The 26,843-nt window shown below is 47.5% G+C and overlaps 1 protein-coding gene across 5 annotated transcripts in view; it reads right to left on the bottom strand.

Moving 5' to 3' along the window:
- The window catches only part of TRAF3IP1 (TRAF3 interacting protein 1), a 68,439-nt gene that overhangs the window by 15,542 nt on the left and 26,054 nt on the right, over nt 1-26,843 (bottom strand). For all 5 annotated transcript variants that reach the window (XR_004288655.1, XR_004288656.1, XM_032355354.1 and 2 more), the window contains one exon: nt 25,615-25,691. Coding sequence is in view for 3 of the 5 variants with exons in the window: in XM_032355354.1 (XP_032211245.1) it covers nt 25,615-25,691 (77 nt within the window). In the remaining 2 variants the exon portion in view is untranslated. The remainder of the gene's footprint in view (nt 1-25,614; nt 25,692-26,843) is intronic.

Here is a 26,843-nt window from a genome sequence, read left to right as displayed (position 1 = left end):
TGATGATTTTCCCAGACAGACTGGCAGAAAGCGGCCCTGACTCCCTGCATCTCAGTCCTTGCATGGGCCTCCTTTCCATCTCAAAGGACTCTGCAACCCATCTCCCCAAGAAAGGGGGAAAGGAACCCTTCAGAGAGGAGGAAAACTACTGGTCTGGGAATGAAGGGACGGGAGGTTTGCAAAGGAGGACATGATGGACAGCACCAAGCCGGGCAGCGGGCCCGCTGAGTAAGAAGGGCTGGACAGAGCAGGCTGGTCATAGGGCCCAGGTGGCCTGGTGCCCTCGGTGGGAACCACAGGTGTGGGGGCCAGAGGGGTGCAGCAAAAGAGACAGCAGCAACTGAGAACTTCATTCAGTTCTGGCCAGGAATTCTCTTCATGTGAGCTTTTATCACAGGCCTCTCTGAATTTCAGAAGCTGATGCAAGTTGGTGAGAAGCAATGAATGGTTTGGCTTCTTGGAAAACCTTTCCTAGGAGATGGACATCATCTAGGAAGCCCTCCCTGGATGCTCCCACTCCATCAGGCTGGCTAAGGTGTCACTGCCTCACCCACTCACAGTTTGAGTCGGCCTCTGATAATTCAAGTATAACTAATGAACTGGTTTTATTAAGTGACAAAACCATCTGCGTTACTAGTAACGCCAGCCTTAGGCTGCAGGCTCCAGGCGGGCAGGAGCCCCCGCCTGTATCCCCCCACAAGAGGTTCTCCTTAGATATTTTGCAGATGAACAAATGGAGTGACTGACTAACCCACCTGCCAAGAGGCCAGCTCCCCTGCCTCCCAGGCTTCAGCAAGCACGCAGAAAGCCCTCACATAATGCCTGGCACGCACAAACTGTTCAATAAACGGGGAGCAATGAACAGTAAAATTCATAAACCCGTCAGTTCAGCAAGGTGGCAGGAGACAAGATAAAACATACAAGTATCAGTTATATTCCTACGTACTGTCAACACATGGACACTGAAATTAAAAATAGTGTCATTCACAACTGTATATGTAAACAAAAGAGAGAAATGCCTAGGTGACTTGTGTACTGAAAATTACATAATGTGGATGAAAGAAATCAAAGTAGACCTAAATAAATGGAAAGACATACCATGTTCCTCAACTGAACAATTCAAATACTGTAAAGATGTCAATTCTCCCCCAGTTGATATACAAGTTTAACAAAATTCCTATCAAAATCCCAACCAAACTTTTTGGAAATATAGATAAGATTATCCTAAAATTTATATGGGAAGGCAAAGGAACTAGAATAGCTAGAACATTTGTTTTAGAAAAGAATAAAGAGGGAGGAATCAGTCCATCCGATTTTGGGATTTTATAGTTACAACAATCAAAACTGTGTGGTACTGGCAGGACAGACACACAGATCAATGGAACAGAATGAAAAATCTAGAAAAAGACCCTCCCAAACATACCCAACAGGTTTTTGGGTTTTTTTTTAAATTGGTATTTATTTGAAAGAGACACAGAGCATGTGCAGAGCATGGGACAGAGGGAAAAGGAGAGGGACAAGGAGAGTCCACCCTGAGCAGGGAGCCCAATGTGGGGCTCGGTCTTGGACCCCAAGATCATGACCTGAGCCAAAGTCAGCCACTTAACTGGGTGAGCCTCCCAGGTGCCCCTGCCCAGCTGATTTTTGACAAAAGTATAAAAAGCAATTCAATGAAGGAAACAGAGTCTTTAAATATGTGGTACTAGAACAACTGGATATCCACAGGGCAAAAGGAACCTTGACCTCAGTCTCCTATCTTACACAAAAATTAACTCAAAATGGATCACTGACTTAAATATAAAGTGTAAAACTACAAAACTTTTAGGAAAAAAAGTAGAGGAAAATCTTTGGAATTTAGGGCCAGAGAGTTCTCACACTGTCCCCAAAAAGCATGATTCATTAAAGGAACAATTGATAAAGTACACTCTGTCACAACTAAAAATTTTTGTTGTGCAGAAGATCCTACTGAGAGGTTGAAAGACAAATTAGAGAGTGAAAGTACATATTTTCAAACCAAGTATCTGACAAAGGACTAGTATCTAAATTTGTAAACTCTCAAAACTCGTCAGCAAAAAGCAAACACTCCAATTAGACATGAACAAAAGACACAGACCCTGCATCAAAGGGGATACATGATGGCCAATAAACACATGAAAAGAGGGTCAAAGTCATTACTTATCAGGGCAATTCAAAATAAAGCCACAATGAGATATCACTGCCAGGATGGCTTAAAAAAAAGGGGGGGGGGCACCTGTGTGGCTCAGTGGGTTAAAGCCTCTGCCTTCGTCTCAGGTCATGATCCCAGGGTCCTGGGATCGAGCCCCGCATCAGGCTCTCTGCTCAGCAGGGAGTGAGCCTGCTTCCTCCTCTCTCTCTGCCTGCCTCTCTGCCTACTTGTGATCTCTGTCAAACAAATAAATAAAATCTTTAAAAAAAAAAAAAAAATAGTGACGTCACATGCTGGTAAGGATGCAGAGAAACACGATTACTCATACCCGGCTGGTACGAGTGTAAGGTGGTACAGCTCCTATGGAAAAGAGTTCAGCCGTTTCTTTAAAAACTAATACGCAATTGGCATCTGACCTCACAACCCTCCTCCTGGACACTTAGCCCAGAGGAATGAGAAGTCACGTTCACACACTGCCTGTGCGTGAACGTTTATGAAGCTGTACTCAGAGCAGCCCCAAACTGGAAAAAACCCAGATGCCCTTCAGCAGGTGAACCGTTAAATGATCTGTGCTCCACTCACACACCGGAATCTGCCCGGCAATAAAAAGGGACGAGCTGCTGAGTCACGCAACCTCCTGGACGGCTCTCCAGACAGTTACACTGAACGAAAGGAGCCAATCTCCAAAGACGTGCTCTGTGATGCATCTGCAGAACCTTCTTGAAATGACGGTATTACAAAAACAGAGAACAGTTACTGCTTGCCAAGGGTTAAGGAGGGGTGAGGTGGGAGGGAGGGAGGAGGTGCGGTTATAGAGGGCAAGAAGGACACTTGTGGTGATGGAGCTGTTGTGTATCCCGACTGTGTCAAGGTCAGTAGCCTGGGGCTGACGCTGTACTGTGGCTTTAAAAGATGCTGCTGGTGGGGAAAACAGAGTACGTGGGAAATCCCCATCATGTCTTGCAACTGCACATGAACCTACAGTTACCTCAAGATATGTTCAGCTGAAGAAGAGTTAGTGGCCATAGAAATGCCTTTAAATTAAAATGCTAGATGACTAACATGAATTCCAGACAATAAAAAATGATTTCTCAAGAAAAAAAGTGTTGTCTTTACACAGATTAGTAAATCTCTCATTAATTTAGTTGAACACTTTATTTTTTTTTTAAGATTTTATTTATTTATTTGACAGACAGAGATTACAAATAGGCAGAGAGGCAGGCAGAGAGAGAGGAGGAAGCAGGTTCCCTGCTGAGCAGAGAGCCCGATGTGGGGCTCGATCCCAGGACTCTGAGATCATGACCTGAGCCGAAGGCAGAGGCTTAACCCACTGAGCCACCCAGGCGCCCCTAGTTGAACACTTTAAAATTCTAAAACCCATTCAAGGGCCCTGGGCAGCTCCGTCAATTGAGCATCCGACTCTGGATTTCAGCTCCAAGTCATGGGATCGAGTCCCGCATCAGGCTCCATGCTCAGTGCGGAGCGTGCTTGAGGTTCTTTCTCTCCCTCTGCCCCCGCCACCCCGGCCCTCACGCTCTCTCTCTAATAAATAAATAAACCTTTAAAAAATAAATACATGCAGTTCTACTAAAAGCTGTTCACAATGCTTATTAAGTAGTTCCTATGTGTTTGACCTTTTTGTGTTGAGTCTGATACAGAACAGATTGGGGCACGGAACTTAGGATGGGAGACAAAATCACGAAAAAGTCCAGCAAAACTGGTGAGTTATAAGGCAGACCATGACACGGAGGGTTTAAGCAGCGTAGCTCCTGCCTATCCCAGGTCACCTGGTCAAACCCCCTCAGAGTTCTGTGTCACAGCACCAAGCAGACTTGGGAATACTAGCCTTAAATTTATAACTTTGTTTTTAAGGGATTAAGAATTCAAAACAAAATGCATTTGGGCTAGGGTTATGGCAGTCAGGAAAGACTTTTATTATTGCTGCAAACAGAAAACCACAAAACACCAAAACTCTGGTGTTTAAAAAAATACATTCACTTAAATGAACGTGGCAGGGTGGAGTGGATAAGTCAACGATTGTTTGCTTTAAGAGCACACCTCTCTGACGATAGGCTGATTTATATGCAGCTCGTACAGCTCTATCAGCAAATTTCCAGGCCAACATAACCATTATAAACCCTTGGTTTATAGACTTTCAATACATATAGTAAAATATGAGAATCTACTACCATATTCACCACCCAGGAATGAGTCATATGAAATATGCTTAATTTCTGGAAACAGAAAAGGAAAAATAATGAAACTACATCATTCCACAAAGTGGGACCCACAACAGCCTGCAGCACAGGAGGACTCTGGGGAAATGGGGTGTGGGCTCCGGGACACATGCTCAGCAGGTGCAAAGCTGGTGCCGATCTGGCTTCACCACCTCCTGACTTTACGGCCCTGGGAGCCTGAACTGACCTCTCTGTACCTCGGGTTCATCCTAATAAAATGGAAATCATAATATTTATCCTGCAGGTTGAGATTAAATGGGATAATATAAAACAAGCAGCTCAGTGTTTCACACATAGTAAACCCTCAGTAAACATTAACTGTTACTGTAAATACACCCAACACAGGAACCGGGGCGCAAACCCCACAGGGGGCCGCAGGCGCACTCATCCCTCGGTGCCAGGACGTGGCTCCCTTCCCGCGAGCTATCTCACGGGCAAAAAACCGCTCCAGGTCGGGCACATTCAGAGAACACGCTCGTACCGTGTCAACACCAACCAGAAGCGTTATGTCCTGCTTCAGAGAGTTCTGCCACCAAAAACACCCCCTGCTCACTGCCACGTCCCCTTCCCCAGCTGCACTTCACAAACACAGATACCCCAATCCCATGAAACTCAACCTCAAGACCCCTTTCTGGAAGACCTGGACCTCGGCTCTGAGCCGGGCACGACCCACTGCACCCCTGCCACGGCCCCCCTCCCCACGGGGGACGCACATAGGGGAGGCAGCAGAGCATGTCTCCTGGGGCAGGCAGTGTAACCCCTACCTGCCTGACCCCCTTCTCTGGTGCAGGCTTCGTACTATGGACTACGTAACCCCAGCGTAACCCCTACCTGCCTGACCCCTTGTCTGGCGCAGGCTGCGGACTATGGACTCAGCTGCTCTCTGGCCAGACGACCTCTGACAAAGTGTATTCCAGAGGCTCGCTGGCCACTTACACCTGTGCTTTAGACAAAGCGACTTTCCAAGAATTGTCAGGGGACCAGTTACTTCTGGGACTTAATAGGATTTGCATTAAACACACACATGTCCCCAGGAATGTGAGAATTGGTGTTCACGGAGAGTTTTAAGTTTACACTGATTTATTCTAAGTCATTTAAATAAAAAATATGAGCTAAAAAACTTGTTTCTTTCAAGTTCAGTCGCAGTGCTCCATGAGAAGAAAGTACTATTTTTAAGATCATGCCTTACAAGCCCAGCCCTCTGACCCTGCCAGGAAGTCTCCCGGAAGCAGGCTCTGGGAACAAGCAGAGGGCCATAGATCCGAGAGGTCACACCCCTGAGCAGAACTCTACCCCACACTCAGCAAACACAATAAACAAAGGCCTGATTAATGCAGGAGCAGGGAGGGAACCATAAATCACAGAGCGTGAGTATTTGCTTTAAATAACATACGCTCCCATGACCTCAGGAACTGATTTATAGACAGTCTGCCAAAAGTTCATTTTCCTTACAAACTGAGGAATGCCTCTATCCAAGTTATAAGAGAAACGCAGAGACTGACAGCATAACCATTCTGAGTGTCTCGCTCATCCAGAAATATTTGCTCACCCAACTATGTCGACCAAACACGCGTCTCTCATGTGGGTCAGACCAGATCCCTTAGCGCATGGTAAAATAAAATAGTCTGCCCTCAAGTACTCCAACCCTTCTGCGCTCACACAGAAAAGCACGTAAAATGTAAATGTGTGGGACAAGATGATAAAGCGACCCCGGCAACCTCTGCCTCGATCAAGAAAGCCAACTTGGCCAGGGTCCCGAAAGCCGAGGCCGCCACCACACTGCCCGCCATGTGCTTGAGCAGCTGGTCTGCTGGGCTCACCATGTGCCTGGCTCACCCGTACGGCATGGACAGAACCACAAAGCGCACAGCCACATGCATCTGCTCTTCTGCTCAAGCGTGTGTATGCCGTTGGTATTTCGTGACAAGAACACACTGTGACTTGTTTACCCACTCTGCTGCTGGACATCAGGTGATTCAGGGTCTGGGGCTACTGCAACAGCTGCCCAGAGAAAGTGAGTATTCTGAGCAGTGAAGTTGTCAGTGACAATAAAAACAAAACAAAACAAAAAAACAAACAAAAAACCCCAGCTACGACAGTGGTTGGGAGGCACAACTGTGCTCTGTCCCAGCATACACAAGTGCAGGACTCCGGGGACACACGTGAGCAGTGGCACTGTGGCCAAAGGCTACATCTCCAACTCCATAACACAGTATCAAACGGTTTTCCAAAACGGTTGTACCAGTGACGTCAAATAGTTTTCACGCACCAGTATTTAGTTTCTGTGCATAAAATACAACAAGAGCGACTCCTGTGGCATCACCACAATCCGACAGTGGCCGGCAGAGGAGCCACAGGATCAGTACACAGGCAGCAGAGGGGGACCAGCTACGACACAGAACCTTCCACAGGAGAGACAAGGATCGCCTACGCGCCTCCAGACCAGCGTACAGGTGCAAGCAGGACACAGTCAGCATGCATGCCTATGGAGGGATGGTGTGAGGGCCGCCCAGTCCTGGGGAACATCCCACCTCTGCCACTGACGGTCTGCATCAGACAAAGGAACTCCGAGCCCTGGAGACGGGGATGGGGCTCAGCTAAACAATCACCGTGGGCAGAGCGATGTTTACCTCTCCTTCATCCTATGGAGTCGGCAGAAATGGCAACTGCTGGGACAACTGTCCACAGCTAAAAACTGGCTGGCAAGCCTCCACAGGAGGAAAAACGTGTGCCAGGCACCTCCAAGCATGTGGCACAGGGTGGAAGGCGGCTCCATGCTTTCTCCCTGCACAGACAGGAGGGTCTCTGGAGAGGAAGGGGTGGGAAGCACAAGAAAGGTGGCTTAGCCAGCATCCACTGGGGTCACTGGGGCCACAGCCGAAGCTCCGTGCAGGCCAGAAAAGATGTCTCTTCAGACTGGCCTTCTGACTGCCCCGAAAATCCAAAGTAGTTTAAAATCCACCTTTGATAACATGGACAGTGGGTCAGACGGCCACTAATGGAGCCAGCAGGCAGCAGGGAAACATAGGACTCAAATTTTCAGCCCCAACAGCCCCTTCTCTATTTAAAGTCACAGAAGTGAAGAATGCGACCAGATTGGCTTAAAACTGGTCCCTTCAAACATTTTTATGAAAGCCTATTCTCACGTATTTATTCTCTCAGAGGAACTTTAGAATATTATTTGCCAAGGTCCAAAACATCCCCTGAATATTTATTGGAATTCCATTGAATTTATAAACTAAGTTGAGGAAAATCACATATCAGATCGAGTTTCCCATCCAGAAACACTCTCTCGACTTTTTCCAGGCCCTTTAAATTTCTTGGTAAAATTCTGTGGCTTCTCAAAATAGTTGCTATAAATCTCCTATTAAACACGTGGCTCTGTAAGTCACGTTTTTGTTTTCAGTTCCGAGGGGGACTTTAAGCACAATATTTTGAATGGGCTATCACTGATGTGCTGGAGAAGTATGGACTTCTGAGTGTCTGTTTTGACACTCGGCAGCATACACATTTGTTTCAAACTATTAACCTTTCAGAGATCAACGCGGTCATCGTGGTATGACAGTGATCCCATGTCCCCCATGAAGACCTACGTGCCTCGTGTGGTCCTGCGCTGGCTGGAGCCCCCAGCAGAGCTGGCAGGACCCTTCCACAGCCTCCATCCCGCGCTTGGGGGGAAACACATGCAGCCACTCACTGCTGCCCAGGATGCTGACTGCCCAGGGGACGCGCTCCTCCATCCTCATTCACTGCACGTGTCCAGTCATACGAGAAGCTGAATCCTATATGTGCTGTTTATTCTTGAGAGAAAACGCAGCTCCCAGTGACCCGACTTGGTTCAAGAACAGCTTCTCAATTAAGCAGAGGAGAAGTAAGCCATGCCTGAAGGGTGCAGCAGCCACTGAGCCCTGTTTTTAGCTGAGAAGGCCGCGGTGGCAGGGTGACAGGCAGTGCTGACCATTGACGGAAACAGAACCATACTTGGCTAACAGATGCACATCTTCGCTCCTAGGATACATTCTAGTTTACTATTAATTATATAATAAAATACACGCCTTAGGGGGAAAAAAATCAGTGGAAAATCTGATCACAAAGGGCAGAGCAAGAGAAGAAAACGGTAAGATGGAATTAGCAAGTTCTTACCTATCATTAATCACTTGAAATACAAGTGGATTCAAATCTCCAATCAAAAGGCAGAGTTGCTGGACACCTAAAAAAGCATGACCCAGCCGTATGCTTAGGCAAGACTCCTTCTCGCTTTACAGACACACAAACTGGCTCAAAGAGATGGAAAAGGATATTCAGTGCACATGGAAACTGAGAGAGAGCAGCAGGGGCTCCACACATTATGCTGGCCAAAATGGACTTTCAGCCGAAAACTGAGATGAGAGGCAGGGAAGGTCATGTCATGACCTGTGGATGGGGCTCCCCTCATCAAGAGGACAGGAGCGCTGGCAGCAGTCAGGGCCAGCACTGCGCACCTGCACACACCACACAAACACCGACAGAGGAGGAAGAGCGCGTCTGGACTCCCGCCGCCCTGACCTGAAGCTCTGTGCACTCAGAAGCCCCAGAGACACCACACACCCTCCTGAGTGCACACATGTGGTGAGAAACCCAGTGGCATTTTGCAAACAGGACAGCTGACTCCGGGGCTGCCCTCGGAAGACCAGCAGACCGGGAAGACTGGAATCGAGCCCTGGCTGGAGCTGAAATCCCATGCCGGCTGCAGCGTTCCCACGGAAGCACCCACCGCATGTCCACATGCAGCCCAAGCCTGAGTCCTAGATGTGCCCTTCTCGAGCTTCCATCCCACTGTGCACTGCCCTCGTCTCTCTAAAACTGTGTATTTGTCACGCAGGTTTCAGAGGCCCAGAGGCCAGCAGGCGTGTGCAGGCATCCCTTCCACAGCGCTGCTGCCTGGGAAGCAGAGCGGAGTGCAGGGAGGACAGACGGCTCAGCGAGGAATCCATCCAGGTCCCCTGTCCCATTCACGGGAGCAAGCAGAAGCTGCTGTAACTGGCCTGCACTGGGGCCACTGGGCAGGGCAACAGTGCACACTTCCTACTGGTCGGGAATACACCCCAAGATCTGCCTCAACTGCCCAGCTTCCCCTCAAATGAGCTGCGTCCACGGGGCACTGCCACCACCCAGGGACCCAGGTTGGGACAGGCTCTTTCTTCCCCCAGTCTTCCAAGAGGTTCAAAGGATCAGCCTTTGTGCACAGGAACCAAAGGACAAGGTAGGAAGCCTCCCATCTTACTCTTCCAGGGTCAGCAACCAACCGGACCAGAAGTTCTGGTTCCCAGCTATGCATCAGAATCACCCAGGGAACTTTCTAAAATACCAAGGCCAGGACCCTGCCCAAAGATGGGTGTCCTGGGTCTGAGAAGGGGCCCTGGCTCCAGTGTTTCATAAAAACTCTGCACGGTTCTAACATACCAGCAGCTCTAAGCAGGTGTGCCTTCAAGTAGCTTTCAAAGGACAAAAGATTCTAAAGTTCACTCTCTTTATATATTTTTTTAAAGATTTTATTTATTTATTTGACAAACAGAGATCACAAGTAGGCAGAGAGGCAAGCAGAGAGAGAAGGTGGGGGGAAGCAGGCTCTGCACTGAGCAAAGAGCCCGATGCGGGGCTCGATCCCAGGACCCTTGGATCATGACCTGAGCCTCAGGCAGAGACTTTAACCCACTGAGCCACCCAGACACCCCTCGCTTTACATTTCATAACCATTTCTCTGCTACGGGCAATGACAGCAAAAGAATCTAAGTTTTAAAATATACTTTACTCTGTGCCCCCTCTCCCAGCCCTGCCACTAATGCTCTCTCTCAAATAAAAATTTTTTTCTAAGATTTTATTTACTTGACAGAGACAGACACAGTGAGAGAGGAAAAAGAGGAAACACAAGCAGGAGGAGTGGAGGGAGAAGCAGGCTCCCCGCTTAGCAGGGAGCCCAATGTGGGGCTCGATCCCAGGACCCCAGGATCATGACCTGAGCCAAAGGAAGACGCTTAACGACTGAGCCACCCAGGCACCCCAAACAAATAAAATTAAAAAAAAAAAATACACTTTATTTCCCTTTTCACTATCATCTCTGGAAACAACATTAGGATTATTAAATTATTTTGCTTTTTATTTCCATGCCTTTATGAACTAATTGGATTTACTACTTTAAATGTCCTGCTAAAATATTCATCATTTTTTACCAAAGCTATAGCTACAACCTTTCTTCTAATTCTGGTTCATTTTATTTTTACATATTTAGCCTCCTAAATTCTCTAAAAATACCAGACAAAATAATCACACCCAAATTAACCATCAATCTTACAAGGCAGTTTCTGGGCAACGTGAAACCCACCTTCTGGTTGGCATGTGAACTGAAAAAGAGATGCTCAAACCTGTCGTAAAAGTCAGGATGTCAAAGCCTTCCAACGAAAATACATTCCACAGAATGATGACTAGAAGGCATGACTCCAAAGACTGGAAGAGCAGAGGAAAATTCAAAACTAGGACAGTCAGATCCCAATACCTTGCAAGCGGTGGGGCCAAGATGGCAATGATGCGTTGCAAATAGTGTTCTGACCTGATGCAGATAGGGGGCTGAGCTTTCACTAAACTTGTGCTCACCATACCTCGGTTAATCCAAAACCACATTTCAGTGAGCGGTTGAGGTCAGGAAGAAAAGGAAGTAGGGTTGGAGCCTGGTGGGCAGTGGGGTGGAGGACTAATGAAGCTGGCCGGGGGTGGGAGCTCTCTGGAGAGGTGGCATATGAGCAGGGACATGCATGGTGACAGGAAGTCTCTGACTAAGCAAAATCAGAGTTTTCTCTGATGGGTCCTACTACGGTCCAGCAGGCCCAAGGGACCAGCAGCCCGCCTCCAGGTAACTTTGGACTGCCAGCACAAACAAGGGCAAGAAGACATGTGGCCCACAGGAAAACAGGCCTGTAATTCTGTACAAACACCTACTCTTCCCTACTGCCCACAGACAACCAAAGAGTAATCGGGGAAGAAACAAACTGCACAAGTCTGGGATCCTGCTGAGCCCCTGCCATGGGGTAAGGGTAGCTGGACCCACTGTTCATCTCATGGCTTCCGGGGTGAGGATGGGATGGGGACTGCACAAGGAGTCACATGAGAGCGTGCTAGAGAAGGACCCTTCCAGGGCTCCAGGCCTCAGACCCATGTACCCTGCAGGCAAGAGTCAAGGAACCTGCGACAAGTCAGGAACAGCTGACCAGGGAAGCATGTGGGCTCCGAGCTCCCAGAATCTCAAGCCATGGAATGGGATGTGAGCTCCTCCTTCTGACCAGTGGCCCTGGGGAGACAAGCCCCCAGAGAGGAACAACTTCTTCCAAGAGGGAGCCCCAAGGCTCCCCAACTTCTGTGAACCAGGTCACTCCTCAGACTTCAACTGTTCTAGGACACAGGAAGTATTTTTATAAGAATTAACTACATAAAATTAACATAATCTTGATTCTAACACCTAACAACAACAGCACACACACAAAACAGGCTAATGTCAGTTGACCATGGACTTCTGTTTTAAAAGATTAGAAAGTTGGGGTGCCTGCCTGGTTCAGTTTGAAGAGCACGTAACTCTTGATCTGGGTTTTAAGTTCGAGCCCCACAATGGATGTGCATATTATTGAAAAATAAATAAAATATAGGAATAAATAAATAAATATACTAGCAAACTGAATATGATTTTGCATCAGATAAATGATAGACCATGACCAAGCAAAGGTTACTTTAGGAATATAAGAACTGCTCGACATCAGGAATTCTATTAATATGCAATAATCTCAAAAGCTGCCAAGAAAATAATGTTTGATAACGTTGCACATCCATTTCTTTTCTTTTCTTTTTAAAGATTTCATTTATTTGACAGAGAAAATGCAAGCAGGGTGCAGTGGCAGAGGGATAGGGAGAGATGTGGCACTGGAATCGCGACCCAAGCCAAAGGCAGAGGCATAGCTGAGTCCCCCAGGCGCCCCCTGCACAGCCATTTCTGATTATCATCCTGCAACAGTGCCTGCATATGCAGGTGATGGATAAATCCTAACTTAGACCACACAGTAACTTGTAATCACAAAATAAGTTTATATAAGGCTAAAAAAAAAAAAAAGCCAAATAAACACCAGTAATGTAAGAGTCCAATTAAGAAATTAAAAGGACAAAAGAATAAACACAAAGAAAGTAGAGGGAAATGAATAAAACAGGATAAATCGGTGAAAAGAATAAAAATACAAAAGAGAAGGCCAATGACGCCAAAAGCGGGTGGTTTAAAAAGACTGACAAACTTCTGTAAACACTGCTTCAAAAAAAAAAAGGAAGAAAAAGTACAAATTAGTAGTATTATTAATAAGAACAGAACAAAACAAAATGACAAATAAAGCACATGTTTAAAGAATTCTATCAAGAGCTTTTGCCGGAAACTTGAAAATTTAAAAAAGACAACGATGACCAAAACGGACTCAAGAGGAAAGAGAAAGCCTGAATCTTCCCCTAATGTAAAAATAACAGCCATGCCCTAAAAGTTCCCATCATGCTCAGATGGGTCTACACACAAGTCCACAAACTATTGAGAAACACACCATTCCATCATCTACCATCTCTTCTAGAAAAGACAGAAAGAGAGGCGCCTGGGTGGCTCAGTGGGTTAAGCCTCTGCCTTCGGCTCAGGTCATGGTCTCGGGACCCTGGGATCAAGCCCTGCATCTGGCTCTCTGCTCAGCAGGGAACCTGCTTCCTCTCTCTCTCTGCTGGCCTCTCTGCCTACTTGTGATCTATATATCAAATAAATAAATAAAATTTTTTTTAAAAAAAGCTTCTTTAAAAAAAAAAAAAGAAAAGAAAATAAGGAACTCTCCCCAGTTCACTCTCAACCTTGGCACTAATACAAGACAAGGATCATATCAGGAAAAGAAAATCGTGGGTCCAATTCATCCATGAATATAAATGGAAAAATTCTAATTAGCAAACAGAATCTACCAGTGGATGAAAAAGATAATAGAGTGTAACAACGTTGGTTTCACCTCAGACACGATCGCTTAAAAGCTGTGTCATTTAGTGAATTAAAGAAGTATAATGGAATCATCTCAATGGAGAAAAAGCATTTCATAAAATTCAACACCCATTCATGATAAAGCCCCACAGTGGGGGAAAAAAAAATCAAACTTTCTTAATCTATTTTATTAAGCGCTACAATAAGTATCATCAGAAAAGAGTAAATTCTAGAAGAAATGTCATTAAAAACCAGAAAGGCAGAAAGTGGTGCACTATGATCGTTACTAGCCCTCCGGGAGAGGAGTCCTGGAGGCCCCATGGGAGCGATCAGACAACAGGACAGAAGGCATGAGGCCTGGAGAGGAGGTACAGGGCCATGGAGACTTGGGGCGACAGGAACGAGGGCGCAGCTCACGGGGAAGAACACAGACTCGGGCCAGGTGCCTGCGTTCACATCCCAGCTCTGGTGCTCACCAGTCCTGAGGCCCTAGACAAGTCCCTTCCCGTCCTGATCCCCCAGACGGGGGTGACCACAGTACCTGTATCTCGCTGTGTTCCGTGTTTGTATCCAGTGGCTACTTCAACACAGAAAACACAAAAGAACCAACATATAGTTTTAAAACAATGGTTTGTCAAGGAAGTGGTTGTAAGTCAACAGCATTCCTCCTCACCAACAATTAGCAAAGAAATTTAAAACAGAGTATTTCCAGTACCAGAATAGCCTCTCGAGTGCCCACATACAAATCTAACAAACAGCAGACACAATCACTATAGAAACAAGCCACAAACGCTCACTGAGAGGCATTAAGAGCGAACACACGGAGAGATCACGGCTCGCCCACACATCAGCTCCCCAGAGAGTGCCCCCTGGCGCTCAATCAATAGCTGACAGCATTTCTACAGAAGCGGAATAAATAGCCAAATCACCCAAGACAAGGCCTGTTTATAAGCCGATCCGAGCAGCGTGGAATCAGGCAGTGCCAGTGGGACAGACACATACCACAGGCTGACCCGTGGCCTAGCTGTCTGTATATCCCATGAGTGCAGATCAGCTTTTACTAAACAAATAGCTGAAAACAATATTTAAAAGGTAGTGTTTTCTGGTCCATGAAAGTTCTATAAAATCTGCATTTTGGTATCCATAAAAAAAACAAATGATCGGCACCCAGCCACACTGGTTCACCGGGGGGGGGTGTCTAGGGCCGCTCTGGAAAGCTGAATAGTGGTGACTGAGCACACACGGCTTGGAGCTAAAAACACATGCTTTTGGACCCTTGCTAGAAAAGTCTGCTAACCTCTGGCATACAGAGTCCAGAAAGCACATGTAACCTCCACACACAGCAGAGCAACGTGGAAAGGAGGAAGAACTAGTTATTCATGTTAGAGGACAAATTGCACCTCGATCTCACAGAACACAGGAAAATCAGCTCCAGGTGGACTAAGGACGGAAAGGTCCAAACAAAGCTTTAAACATTTACAAAGAAAAAGTATCCTTCTGGCCTTAGGAGAAAGAATTTTTAACTAAGACACAAAAAAGCCCTGATCTTGAGAATTAATACTGAGAAATTTTAGTTACATTAAAGTTAAGACCTCAGTCCTCAAAAGACACTTCAAAGAAAGCAAATGGGAAAAGTTTTGGACAATGGTTTTAATGTGATTTTATTTCCCTTAACCCTCTGCCCCACCCACCGAGTCTTATGAGGTTTTTTTTTCCATAAAACCGATTTTTCAGAAACTGCTTTAGGGTTTTTGCACTCAGTTCCATAGTGATGGTACGATCAACTCTTTTTGCTTAACCAGTTTTATTTACTACAAGTTTCTACTAGCTTCGTGAAAAACTAAGAGGTGAAATTAATTTCGAGACATTTAACTCAATACATATAAATTACTGTTTCAATATGCACTCAACATAAAAATTACTAATGAGACATCTTATATGCTTTTTTTTCCCTAAGTCTTCGGAATCCACTGCATATTTTATCCTCACCCTGTATTCAGTCTGGCCTGGCTGCTTTCCATGTGCTCAACTCCCAAGGGACGAGCAGTGTCATGCTTGCTTTTCCTAGTTATCCAGGTAGGCTCTGTCATAGGCCATCCTCCCCCAAGAACCCCAAGAGCAGTACATTTTGAGCCCTGGAATTACCCCGATGCATCGTTCCTTATTTCTACATGTGTAATGCCAACTGGACTAAACAACAGGAACCCTGAGTCAACCTGTTCCTCCACAACAGGTTGTCTATTGTCCCCTCTTCCTTGAGTGTTTACAGCTACAGAGCACAGGTACAAGCAAATCCGACTTTTGTTATTTTGAAAAGAACCCACGGTTTCTTGCAATATGTTCTTTCCTGGAACATGAAAGCCCCTTTAAGGGTGGACTCAAAGCAGGTTCCATTCTTGCTCTCTGTTAAAGTACCAAAGTGCCTCTAAAAAAAAAAATCACACTTCGTTTAACATCCCATTAATCTAGGTCAGGAAGCTTGTCTCTCGTATCACACTTCACTTTGCAATCTGTCTTGCTGTCCAAACTCCAATACCCCCACTGGGGCAGAGAGCCACACGGCAAGAGGGCTGTGCCTGCTCCCAGGGCCTGTGGTCAGGAGTCGCGTGTGAGCAGCTGAAGGCACTGGTCAGCGAGGGGCTCACTGAGGCTACATCACCCCCGCCACATCCTCTTCCCCTCCAGAAGCACCGTGAGAACATCCGCCGACCTTCCAAATGCAGGTCTGTTTATTTCATTCTGCCAAGTGCTGCCTCATATTTGATCATTTGTTCCTTTTTGTCTCCCTCTGTCTCTTCTAACTTTTGTTCCAGGAGCTGAACTCATCTAGGCAACAAGTTAAAGAGAACTTACGTCTAGCACTGTGCTAGCCACGGGAGAGTCACGGGTCTCCCTGATGAGATTCCGTTCCAGAAGAGAGTCAGTGGCTGGTGTTTTCCTCCTGAACCACTCAGTCCTAAAGACTGTACACGGGCCAAGCACAGAAGCACCTGCACCAGGGTGGGGAGGGGGAGAGCCACGGGGCCCAGAGTAAGGACATCCATGTGGGCAAGAGGAGCAGCAGCCAGCACAGGGCAGAAGGAGTCCTAGACAGGCAAATGGCTACCCCAGGGGTGAGCAGGAGCCCACCCACGCGACAGGATATGTTGGAGCCTGAGGTGGGTGAGGTGGGTGAAGAGGGCAGGCATGTGGGCCAGGGAAACAGCAACAACAGGAGACGGGGTTGGTTCACTAAGGCGATCTACCAGGACGATGACCGTCATGCTCCCCATGAGCGGAGAAGGGAATTATCAATACAGAACGGGAGGAAATTAACATGATCCTGTGGTGTGTGCGAGCACGTGGGCATGCGCGCGCACACACACACTTTTCCTGCAGCTCTGACCACCGAGAGGGCCCAAGAGCCGAATACCACACAGGGACAAGTGTGCCCAATAGCATATCCTGCTTTTGAGACACCAACCTCCACTAAAGGGAATCAGAAGAAATGGCTGGTTTCGGGCCTGGGGCAGGGCAAGGCAAGATGAGCCTAGAAAATCTCCGTGAGCCAAAAAGGAAGGGAGAACTCGAAGAACAACAGGGCAGACTGTAAGGACATAGAAGCCAATCTGAAGGAGCCCCTGCAGGACAAATCTGGGGCAATCTGAGCACCAACACACAAGCCAGCGTGTCAGCCCCTGAGTAAGACTGGAAAGTGAGCCCACGATGACAGAAAGAGGCAACAAAACAGACAGCGAGTGAAGAGCAGGAGACTTACGCGTCCCAGAACATGCTAGTAATTACGAAGGGAAGCGGAGGCTGGAGATGGTAGAGAAGCCAGCAGAATCCACCCCCAACCCACCTGTCACGGGACAAATGAAAACATGTGCCCGGTGACAGGGTGCAGGTGGAAGAGCTGTGGGTGACTGCAGCCCAAGAGGCTCGAGCAAACATGCCTCCCTGAGGGACCCTCTCCAAAACAGCCTGCAGTCTCCAAAGCTGGCAGGGTCAGGAGAGGGAAGGACAGACGATGGCTCCGGCCTGGGAGAGCCTACAGTGAGGCGAGCACCATGCACCTGGACAGCGGCCATGGACCACGTCCCCGTCCTCGTCTGACACAGAATGACCTGGTTTGCAGAAATCCCTCACTCAAGTGCTCAGCAGTTAGGTCAGCAATCTGTAGTCAAGTAGTGCGGGGTGGGGGGTTGGGGGGGCTTCTCCGTATCAGACACACAACCTCTCCAGCACGTGCCACCACCCCAGGCCCACGTGGCAGCAACTCACCCTGCGCTGGGGCAGGAGGACCCTGGCTGCCACCCACAGGATGGGCTGTGGGGAGGGCTGGCCTTCCCAAAACAAGAACTGTGGCGGGCGCTGTCAGCTGAACCCCGACTGAGCCGACAGGACCCTGGCAACACAGACCCCGCAAGGAGGACGGCACAACACGCTCCCTCTAGACCCTGAATGTAGTGGTCAGGCATCTCTGAAGTAGTTGAGAGCTCTCAACCTTCATAACTTTAAATATCTGACCTGCTTGCCTTCAGAAGTTGTTTTTAACGTTGTATAAAACCATCAACTTTATTCAGTCTATTTAGTTTTTCCTTTTACGGCATGATTTTCTATCATTTTCCCCTGCAAACGAACTCTCTATAGTACCATAAAGCTTTCATAAGCTACCTGGAAACTTAATCAGTACCAAAAATACGAGTATTTAAAAATTACTCCTGAGTTTCAAATTCTAACCGAACTTACAGAATGCATCTTGTGGGTAACATGGAGTGTGCATATCACAGCGTAATTCAGACGTGTCCACACAGTGTGCTTTATTTACAATGTCTAAATAACTTCATATCTAAAATAAACACATTTCTGTTTTATTTTAGTATCTTTTTTTTTTCCTGTAAGGGACTGAAGAATATTCTGTGAAATTTGACAAACCCCTGACATAATGCAAGCTCCTGGCAAAGTGGCTGTCAGTCATGGCCTCAGGGACATGGCTTTTCAAGGGCTCTGTTAATTAGTAAAGGGGTCCCAGGTGGTGGGGAGGGCTCTTCGGCCAGAAAGAAAGGTTCAGAGAATTCCACCCAGAAACCTTGATAATGCTCCAATATGAAAGATCAAACATGCATCACTGCTACAAGCAGGAAATCAAAGTATTTTAATGTCCAGAGCTTCAGTTTCCCATTACTGTAAAAAGACCCAGAAACCCATCTCCTAGAGAAACCCGACAAAGCTGCGGCCCCAGTTTGCCCACATCAGCCCCTTCTGAGCCTGCTTCCTCAGGTTCAGCTGAAGCCAAGAAAGCCTGACTCAGCAGGAGAGCCCATCCCTCCAGCAGCAGCTCGCTTCACTGGAAGCCACTCCTCAAGTTGAGAAGTCGACAGACAGGAACTAGGAAAATAAAGGCATTTCTCATTTCAAACAGTGAGCACAAATGGGTGTGTTTTAGAAAGAATAAAAATAACTAAGAAATAAGGGAAAAAGTTACCAGGAAATAAATTCCTTTGTTCAAAGAGAAGCCAAAGAAACGTAGAATTTCAGGACCGAAATAATTCTGGAAGCAGCTGCTCTACCAAACGCTGACAAAATCCCTGTGTGCCACCTCCACACAGGACAGGGCCTGTGTCCCAACATGCACCTGCCGTCCCCAAGGAGCCCGTGTGCCCGGAAGCCGGATAAGCAGAAGGACACAGGCCTAGAGCATAAGGTCACAAGCGGGCACACAGCTTAGAGAGGAAAGCCACTGTGGCTCCCCATACCACTGTTACCTGCGAACCACCTGGGTGAGCAGAGACGTAGGAGGCCCTACCTGGGGCGCCACTCGCCACTCCCAGCAGAAGAGAAAGAAGCCAGACCACGCCAACAGCTCGCCTGGGCTCAGCCACAGTGCAGGGCTTCCCAAGGTCCTTTTTCCCTTACACACACACCTCATGTCTCACCAGCTGCGTTCAGAAGTATTCATGCTTCTCCAGACCATCGAGAAAGGTTCAGCAGGGGCAGGCCATCCTCAGTGTCCCCCTGCTGGGGGCCTGCACTTGCCAGAAGGCTGCAGATTCCAGGACTCATGGGACAGAGTCCCTTCTGTCCCCTTACTGCTCTCTGCACAACCTGCATTGGTTTCCACTGAGCTTCATGCATCTTTCACAGTCCCTGATTGACTTGGATTGAATTCTAATCCTTTTCATCCTGAGGCCACCAGAGCATCAACCCTCCCACCTCAGGGATGTGCCATAGGGACAATGCCCACACTCACACCCGCACCACCGGGGACCTGAGTTCCAGCTATGCACTCAGGCTGGCGTCTGTGCACAGCAATTAGGACACTGATGGAAATAAGGCCAGAATGGCTTCTCAGGCCCAACCGACTAAATCTGTTAGAGTTATAAATACAAAATGATGTGAATGTTAAGCTGGCATTTTGGGTAAAAAAATTTTTTTTTTTTTTTTTTTTTTTTTTTGAGAGAGAGTGCGTGCACATGCACAAGCAGGGGGCAGGGCAGAGCGAGAGGGAGTGAGAGTCCCCTGCAGGCTCCAAGCTCAGTGTGGAGCCCAGTGCGAAGAATAAAATCGTTATTCGCCGTATGATCACTCACTGCGCAAACATACTACCCAGCAGATGAGGACCACTCAGTCTGGAAACGTTTGTCAGGCCAGAGCTGATCACATCCTTAGAGTCCCGTTTTCTTAAGTCATGTACACATTTCCCTGCAGATAAAGTATTCTGATAGCTTACCCATATCATGGCCTTTGTATATACAAAAAAGGCCCATTTACGCATCATAATTATTGCCATGAAGTTCACACACATATAACGTTCAGATGCTTCCCAAACCACTGTCCCAGTCTATAATGTTTCCATGCCACACATCTCCAAGCATTTTTAGGTGATATTGTTGGTTATTTGCTAGCAACAATTTTATATCGGAAACCTAAAATCCCCCGCCAGCATACTGGAAGACACTGTACTACTTGGGAACAGAAAACTATCGTCTTGTTTCCTAAAATAAATAACTCACTCTTTACAGCTGAAGTCAATGTCAGCAGCAGCCGGTTTTGCTACTAATGTCTCATCATCAAAGAATGTCGTAGCATATGTCCCCTTTCTTTCAAAGCAATTTAAATGGAAACAGTATTTCTAGCAAAAGAACACCCATCCAATAATACTAGGACCACAAACATGCAAACTAAAAATACTTTCATCAGGTACAGACTTTTTGAGCTAAGGCGTGATTTCTGAGGAATCTTTTACTAATAGGGTTCAAGTATTTGTGGTGAAACTGCACCACCTCGTGACCAAAATAAGAAATAACTGGAAGGTCTACTCAGATCACCAAAGAGAAAATCAGAATGCCTGCCTTTCACAGAATTGAGCTGACGATTGTTCACTACACACGACTTGCTGTAATTGAAACAGAACATGTTCAGGGTAAAGTCACTTTATTCACCTAGAGTCATTTCAAGATGCACATTTCCAAATACACGCTTCTTTCAGATCACTGTCCAGAGACTCCACGGGACCCGTGGCACAACACTCACTGAGAAGGGCATCAAATACATACATTCACGTCAAATTAAGCACACGCTAAGGTCTCATCTGAGATGTACAACCTCCAGAGGACACGGCTTATGTGAGCAAGAAGGGGAAGAGTAAAATCACACAAGATTTAAATGAACTAAAAAAGAAACCCACTAAGAGAAATACTCTATTTCAAAATAAAGAATTTCAGTGAAAAGAAAAAGCATCTAAAACTGACATTCGATTAGAACTGACCCAAAGCAGAGAAGCCCAACCCAGATAACCTACAGGATCAGGAGTGAGGAGTGAGGGCACCGTCTCTAAAATGGCCAGCTAGCATCCAAAGCACCTTCATTTATAAAGTTCAAAAAGCAAGTACTTTTAAAGCAGAAGAAACACTAGTAAAACTGCTTTTCTGGTTGTTTTTCAAAAACTTCCTCATAAATATGAAAGAAAAAAAAATGCTAGCATGAGCTAGTACCTTACTATTAACAAAGTTTATATTTCCTCTTGAGAAGACAGCGAGTCGGCCAGGCTAATGAAGACAATGCTCCGTCTGATGCACGTTGGTTCTGTAATGGATTATTCAAGTCCGTAGGTACAGTAAGACGTAGCTTTCCTTCCAAGGCAACGCCAAAGGCTGGCCCGAGGGACGGCTCGTCTACAAACTGCTATCTCCTCGGCACTGAAAAAACAGTGCTCCCCCAAAACAACAGGAAGTCCAAGACAAGAAGCACAATTTACATGAAAAGCAGAGAAAACATCTATCATCTGAATGTTTATGTGAGACCGAAGACAAGCAATTATGACAAGAGGCCTGAGCACAGAGTCTCACCACCACCTCTTTGCAAAATCCACCAGGAGCACTAAAGTCTGGACCGAAAGCCCAGGAAACAGACGGTCTGCGAGCTCTCAGAAACAGCTGTAAAAACTGACCTCAGACCAGACCCCAAAGAAAAGCTTCAGTCCGAATAATCAATAACACACAGACTGTATTCTTCAAACATGAAATTATATTAGGAATTATCCATAAAAAGATTTTCTAAAAACCTTTATGTTTCAAAACTAAAGAACAGGCTCATAAATAGTCCACATGATAAAAAGAAATAAAGTATTTCGAATTAAAATTCAAAGAATTTTTGATATTAATATTTAATAAATTTAAATAAAGCACGCTTAAAGAGAAATGTATAGCCTTGGGGCACAGGGTGGCTCAATCAGTTGAGCATCTGACTCCTGATTTCAGCTGAGGTCATGATCTCAGGGTCCTAAGACCAAGCCCACATCCCGCTCTGTGCTCAACACAGAGTCTGCCTGAGGTTCTCCCCCCACCCCCAACACCCCCTCCCCACCTCACATGCACGCAACATGTGTGCTCTAAAACAAATTTTAAAATTAAAAAAAAAAAGTATAGCCTTAAACATTCATTTAAAGTGACAAAGACTAAAAATGGACGAGCCAAGTATTTTCCACAAGAGACTAAAAACATAAATAACCAAAGAAATTAAAAGAAAAAATAAGGAATAGAAATCAGTGAAATGAAAACCAAAGTGAGTATCTACAAGACCAGAAGTTGGTCTTTGCTAGAGGGTGTCTTTTTCAATAGTTTCTTTAAAGTCTCATCAAAGAAAACAAAACAAAACAAAAAGAAGATTTAGCAGGAAAACTATGAACTGTAGATATATTTTTATAAAATCATAAAAGCACAGGTGAACCATCTTGATGCCATGACTTAGTAAAAAGAGAAGGAACAGTTGGCTGCAGAGAGGCTGGGGAGGGCCTGGCGACGCTGGCTTCTGCTCTCCCTCCCACGGCCAAGCGTCCTGCCTTGGGCGCATCCCACATGTAGGGGACAGGCCGCTTCCAGAAACCCTTGGCCCCCAGCCAGGCGGCTGGTCTCCTCCACCCACCCACATGCCTTGCAAATACCGTCATTTTCTGAGCGCATCAGGCAGCAAGACGACTGGGCAGATCTATCCTGATCACTGGCTGAGCAAACCAATGCACTGAATAACGGTTTCACTTCACGTGCCTTCACGGTGAAGATCTGGCCGGAACCACAGACATGGGAGTAGGATGCACAACTTCTGAGAAGCCTCAAAGGGAAGGGGCGCGCTCTTGCCCTCCGCTGTTCCTCTGTCCCCTCCCTTCCTGCCAGCCGCACCTGGATGGCCTCCTTGGGCCACAAGGGGCCAAGGTGCAGGGGTCACGCACATGGGGGATGGGCAAAAGATGCCTGAGCCACTGCTACATCCACCCTCTGGCTCGGGAGCTGAAGTGCTCCCCCCTCATCTAAGCCCCTGACACTTGGGGTCTCTCCTTCACTCACAGCCCAACCCAACCCAAAGGAACAGAAAAACGGAATTTCACCCACAAGAAACTGCCTTGGTTAGACAAACAAAGGGTCAGTCCAAAAGAACAGAACAGCTACAGCAACCCAAGTCGTCCAGCTAAGAAAAGAGCAGGAACTGGTGTCGGACAGAATCACGTCAGCCATGAAGGGAACTCACATCACAATACAAGAAATTAGAGATACTGAGCACCGCGAGTGGGGCGCGGGCGGGGGAACTGCGCTTGCGGGCACCGTGGTGGGAGCAAGGAGGACGCAGCCGGTTCTCAGAAAGACCCACGCACACCGCACTTTTGCTCATCGGGTCTGCCCCAAGGGACCGGCGCTCTCCGTGCACATAGGACGCGCAGGATGCTCTCCACAACTTTCCTTCCAAAGGACTGAACCCCCAACAAACCCCACACCCTCACCCAACAAGCGGACACACACCCAGGGCACGTTCGCACCAGGCATGATCCACAACAAAAGGGAAGGAGCTGTTCCAGCAGCATCACTCCAATGGAGAAGATGACAAAGAGGGGCTAGCCAGGACAGGAGCACAGGTAACAAGCCCACACAGCCACACGTCTGGGAAACAAACCAGAGGGACCAGCAGCAGCCACTGGACCAGGCGGGAAGGGGGTCCCCTCTCGCTGGGACCTGTGGGCAGCAAGGCCCACGTCCTCCATCCCCAGCATGGGTGGCACACCCTCTCAGACACAGGAGCGCACCCGGGCACTGCTGGCCCCAGTCCCTGACTCTGGGCCCGCGCCAGCACCAGGCTGCAAAGCTTTCCCACAACACAGCCACACAAGCTCCCACTTCTGCCAGCGCTGCAGCCACTGCCAGGCTCTGTCTGTAGGGCCGAGAAGCCGTGACAGCCCATGTGGCCCCCCGCGAACATGTGCACACCTGAAGGCCGGCCGACACACCCTAGAGCCCAAGAGTGCAGGTACACCAGAGTCCCCAGAACCAGAGCTAACAAAGACCAAAGAACCAGACACCAGGTGCCCACCCTGGGAGGGCCTGGGAACAGTACGCCACCCAAGACCAGCACTGGTGTCACAGGTCTGCCCAAGGCAAGACCCACGACTGCCGAGAGCAGGCAATGGCCTTTCAGGTCTGGCTGCCGCCAACTCTGACCCAGGGACCGAGGGCCCTGGGGACAGCGAGGCTGCGGCCGAGGCAGAAAGGACATCAAGTCTCCCCGAAGGTTTTAATTTCTTTTATTTCAAAACCTCAAAGCCGTTTTTTGAGGGCCCCCGAGTGGAACTGCAGCCTGATGCCCCTGTGTGCACCGATAACGATAAGGCTGCTCATGCTCCAGCCGCGACAGACATGCGGCCCCAGCTCTGACCCGACTGGCTGTGCTGTCCTAGAGCAGCCTGTGTCCACCACTGAGGACACGGATTCCCCGCGTCTCCTGCAATCAGAGCCTCCAGCCTGTGGCATGGACCCAGAGCACTGTGCAGAGCAAGCACAGGTGGTAAATGGGGACCCCCGGAGCCTTGCCCTCGCCCACATCACAGCCCCGAACTACACACTCGTGGTTTCCAAGCGGCTCCCAGGAATACCACCAGGGCCACAGGGCAGCCCTCTGGCCACGAAAAGGACGAGGCCCTGCTAAAACCCCACAGCAAGAGGCCGCGGCCCACGCAAAGGCAGTTTTCCCTCTGGGCGAGTGAATGGGGGTGCCACCAACTAAAGCCCCAGACAGCACTCTTCTCCTGGGACTGTTCCCGGACCCCTCCGATGTTGCTCACGACTACATGGTCCCCTCACCAACTGTTTCTGGCCACGTATTCACGAAAACTAAGACATTTTAGGCCGAACCATCTCTGCATGTAAGTGTGTAAAACATACTGGAAACGTCGGCTGCCAATAGAACTGTCTTTCTGTTACAGAAGCGGTTAAGTGAAGACATATTCTTATTTTTGAAAGTAGCTGTAACAAGCCTAGCCGTGACTTCTGAGGCTCGCTGCGTGGCCTGTAGGTATTTATCCCAGGGTCACAGGCCCAGCGGTGGTGACTGGCAGGAAGCTGGGGGAGGGGGGGGTCCCAACAAGACCACAACTGCAAGGAAGGTGGCGGGGAGGCCAGGCTCCAACAGCACCTGGATTTAAGCCAGATGTGAAAATCCCCCCATCTCTTACTCTGCAATCAGCCAGGGCCAGGCGGCCCGCCTCCCAGCTCTGCAAGCAGGGAGAAGGGACTGGATAAGGTAGGAAGGGGACAGCCATGGGGTCAGAGCAGAACAGGCCTGTGACCTTGACTCCAGGACACTCAGGAGCAGCCCTGGATTTTCTATCCTTCCAAATGAGGAGGTGGGAGGGAGCGCTGAAGTCCATCAGCACCTGCACAGACATCACTCCTTACCTTCTCTCCAGGTCTGGGTGCCCGCTGAAACTTCTCATAATCTTTCTTGGTCTCCAGAATCTTTTTCACAAGTCCTCCTGTTGAGAATCAGTGGTTTTATGTTATTCTCTAGGGAGCTATTCTACTCTAAATGGGTGGAGGGGTGTTCTTTCTCTTTCTATAATGAACACAGCTTCAAATAATCTTTTTTTAATAAAAGGGTCTACTGCAGACTGATACAACGGGTGATGGAAATTAACCATAAAACTTTAGAGTGTTTCAAAGAAATTAGCTCAAAGGTTTAAAAAAAGAGAGAGAGAAAAAAACTTTGGAAATAGAGAACAATTAGGAGGAAATGTAGATTAACATTCCAGATGATAACCATTTGTCAAACAGGAGTGGCAATCCTAAACTGTTTCTAAGCACAAATACTCGTTCAATATGAGGTCAAGAGTCTTCAACCTCCTTAAAAAAAAAAAAAGAAAGAAAGAAAGAAAAAGGAGAAAAGAATTGCCTATGGGGTAAATATCAGACAAAACATTGTCTTTAGCATACGGCCTCATCCAAACACGCACCCACGTGAAAGGGGCTGTGGACACTTGGGACGGCGTCCTGTGAGCTGCGGTGAGGGCTCGTCCACACTGCCAAGGGACAAATGTCAGCACATGCTGCCCAGTCACAAGAGCAAGAGGGACACACAGAGGTACTGCCAAATACACACACACACACACACATACACACTCCACACATGTATTAACTTGTAATTTTTTAAATCAAAATGTAAGCCATATTCTTTACTGTTATCTACAGGGGGAGTGACAGGACAGGGTGGAGGCCCCAAACTCAGAATATGCCTCCTTTGGTACATTTGACCTTGGAAATGGGACTATTTTACAGAAATAAAACAAAATCATATAAGATTTTTCAATGCCTAAAAACTGAAACCAAAATGGAACCCATAAACCTAAGAACATCACACTGGCAAGCAGAGCCTAACAGAATTGTTCTGGAAACTTACAACAGAGTAGGCTGTCCATCCCTGATGGGACATACCTGAGGACAGACAGACCCCGACAGAAACCCTACACTGTCTCTGGCAAACTGATGCTGCTGACAGCTGGTGGTGTTCCAAAGGTGCTGCATGTGCATGCCAGCCCCAGGGTGAAGCAGACAGATGCCCGACACTGAGAGCCAGGATTTTTGGCGTGCGATAGACATGCATGTAAAAATCAAAAACTTAGAAGAGAGTC

The sequence above is a fragment of the Mustela erminea genome, chromosome 8, assembly GCF_009829155.1.
Source record: "Mustela erminea isolate mMusErm1 chromosome 8, mMusErm1.Pri, whole genome shotgun sequence".
Lineage (NCBI taxonomy): Eukaryota > Metazoa > Chordata > Mammalia > Carnivora > Mustelidae > Mustela > Mustela erminea.
Note: the sequence above shows the minus strand (reverse complement) of the source record. Positions and strands in the feature narration are given on the sequence as shown.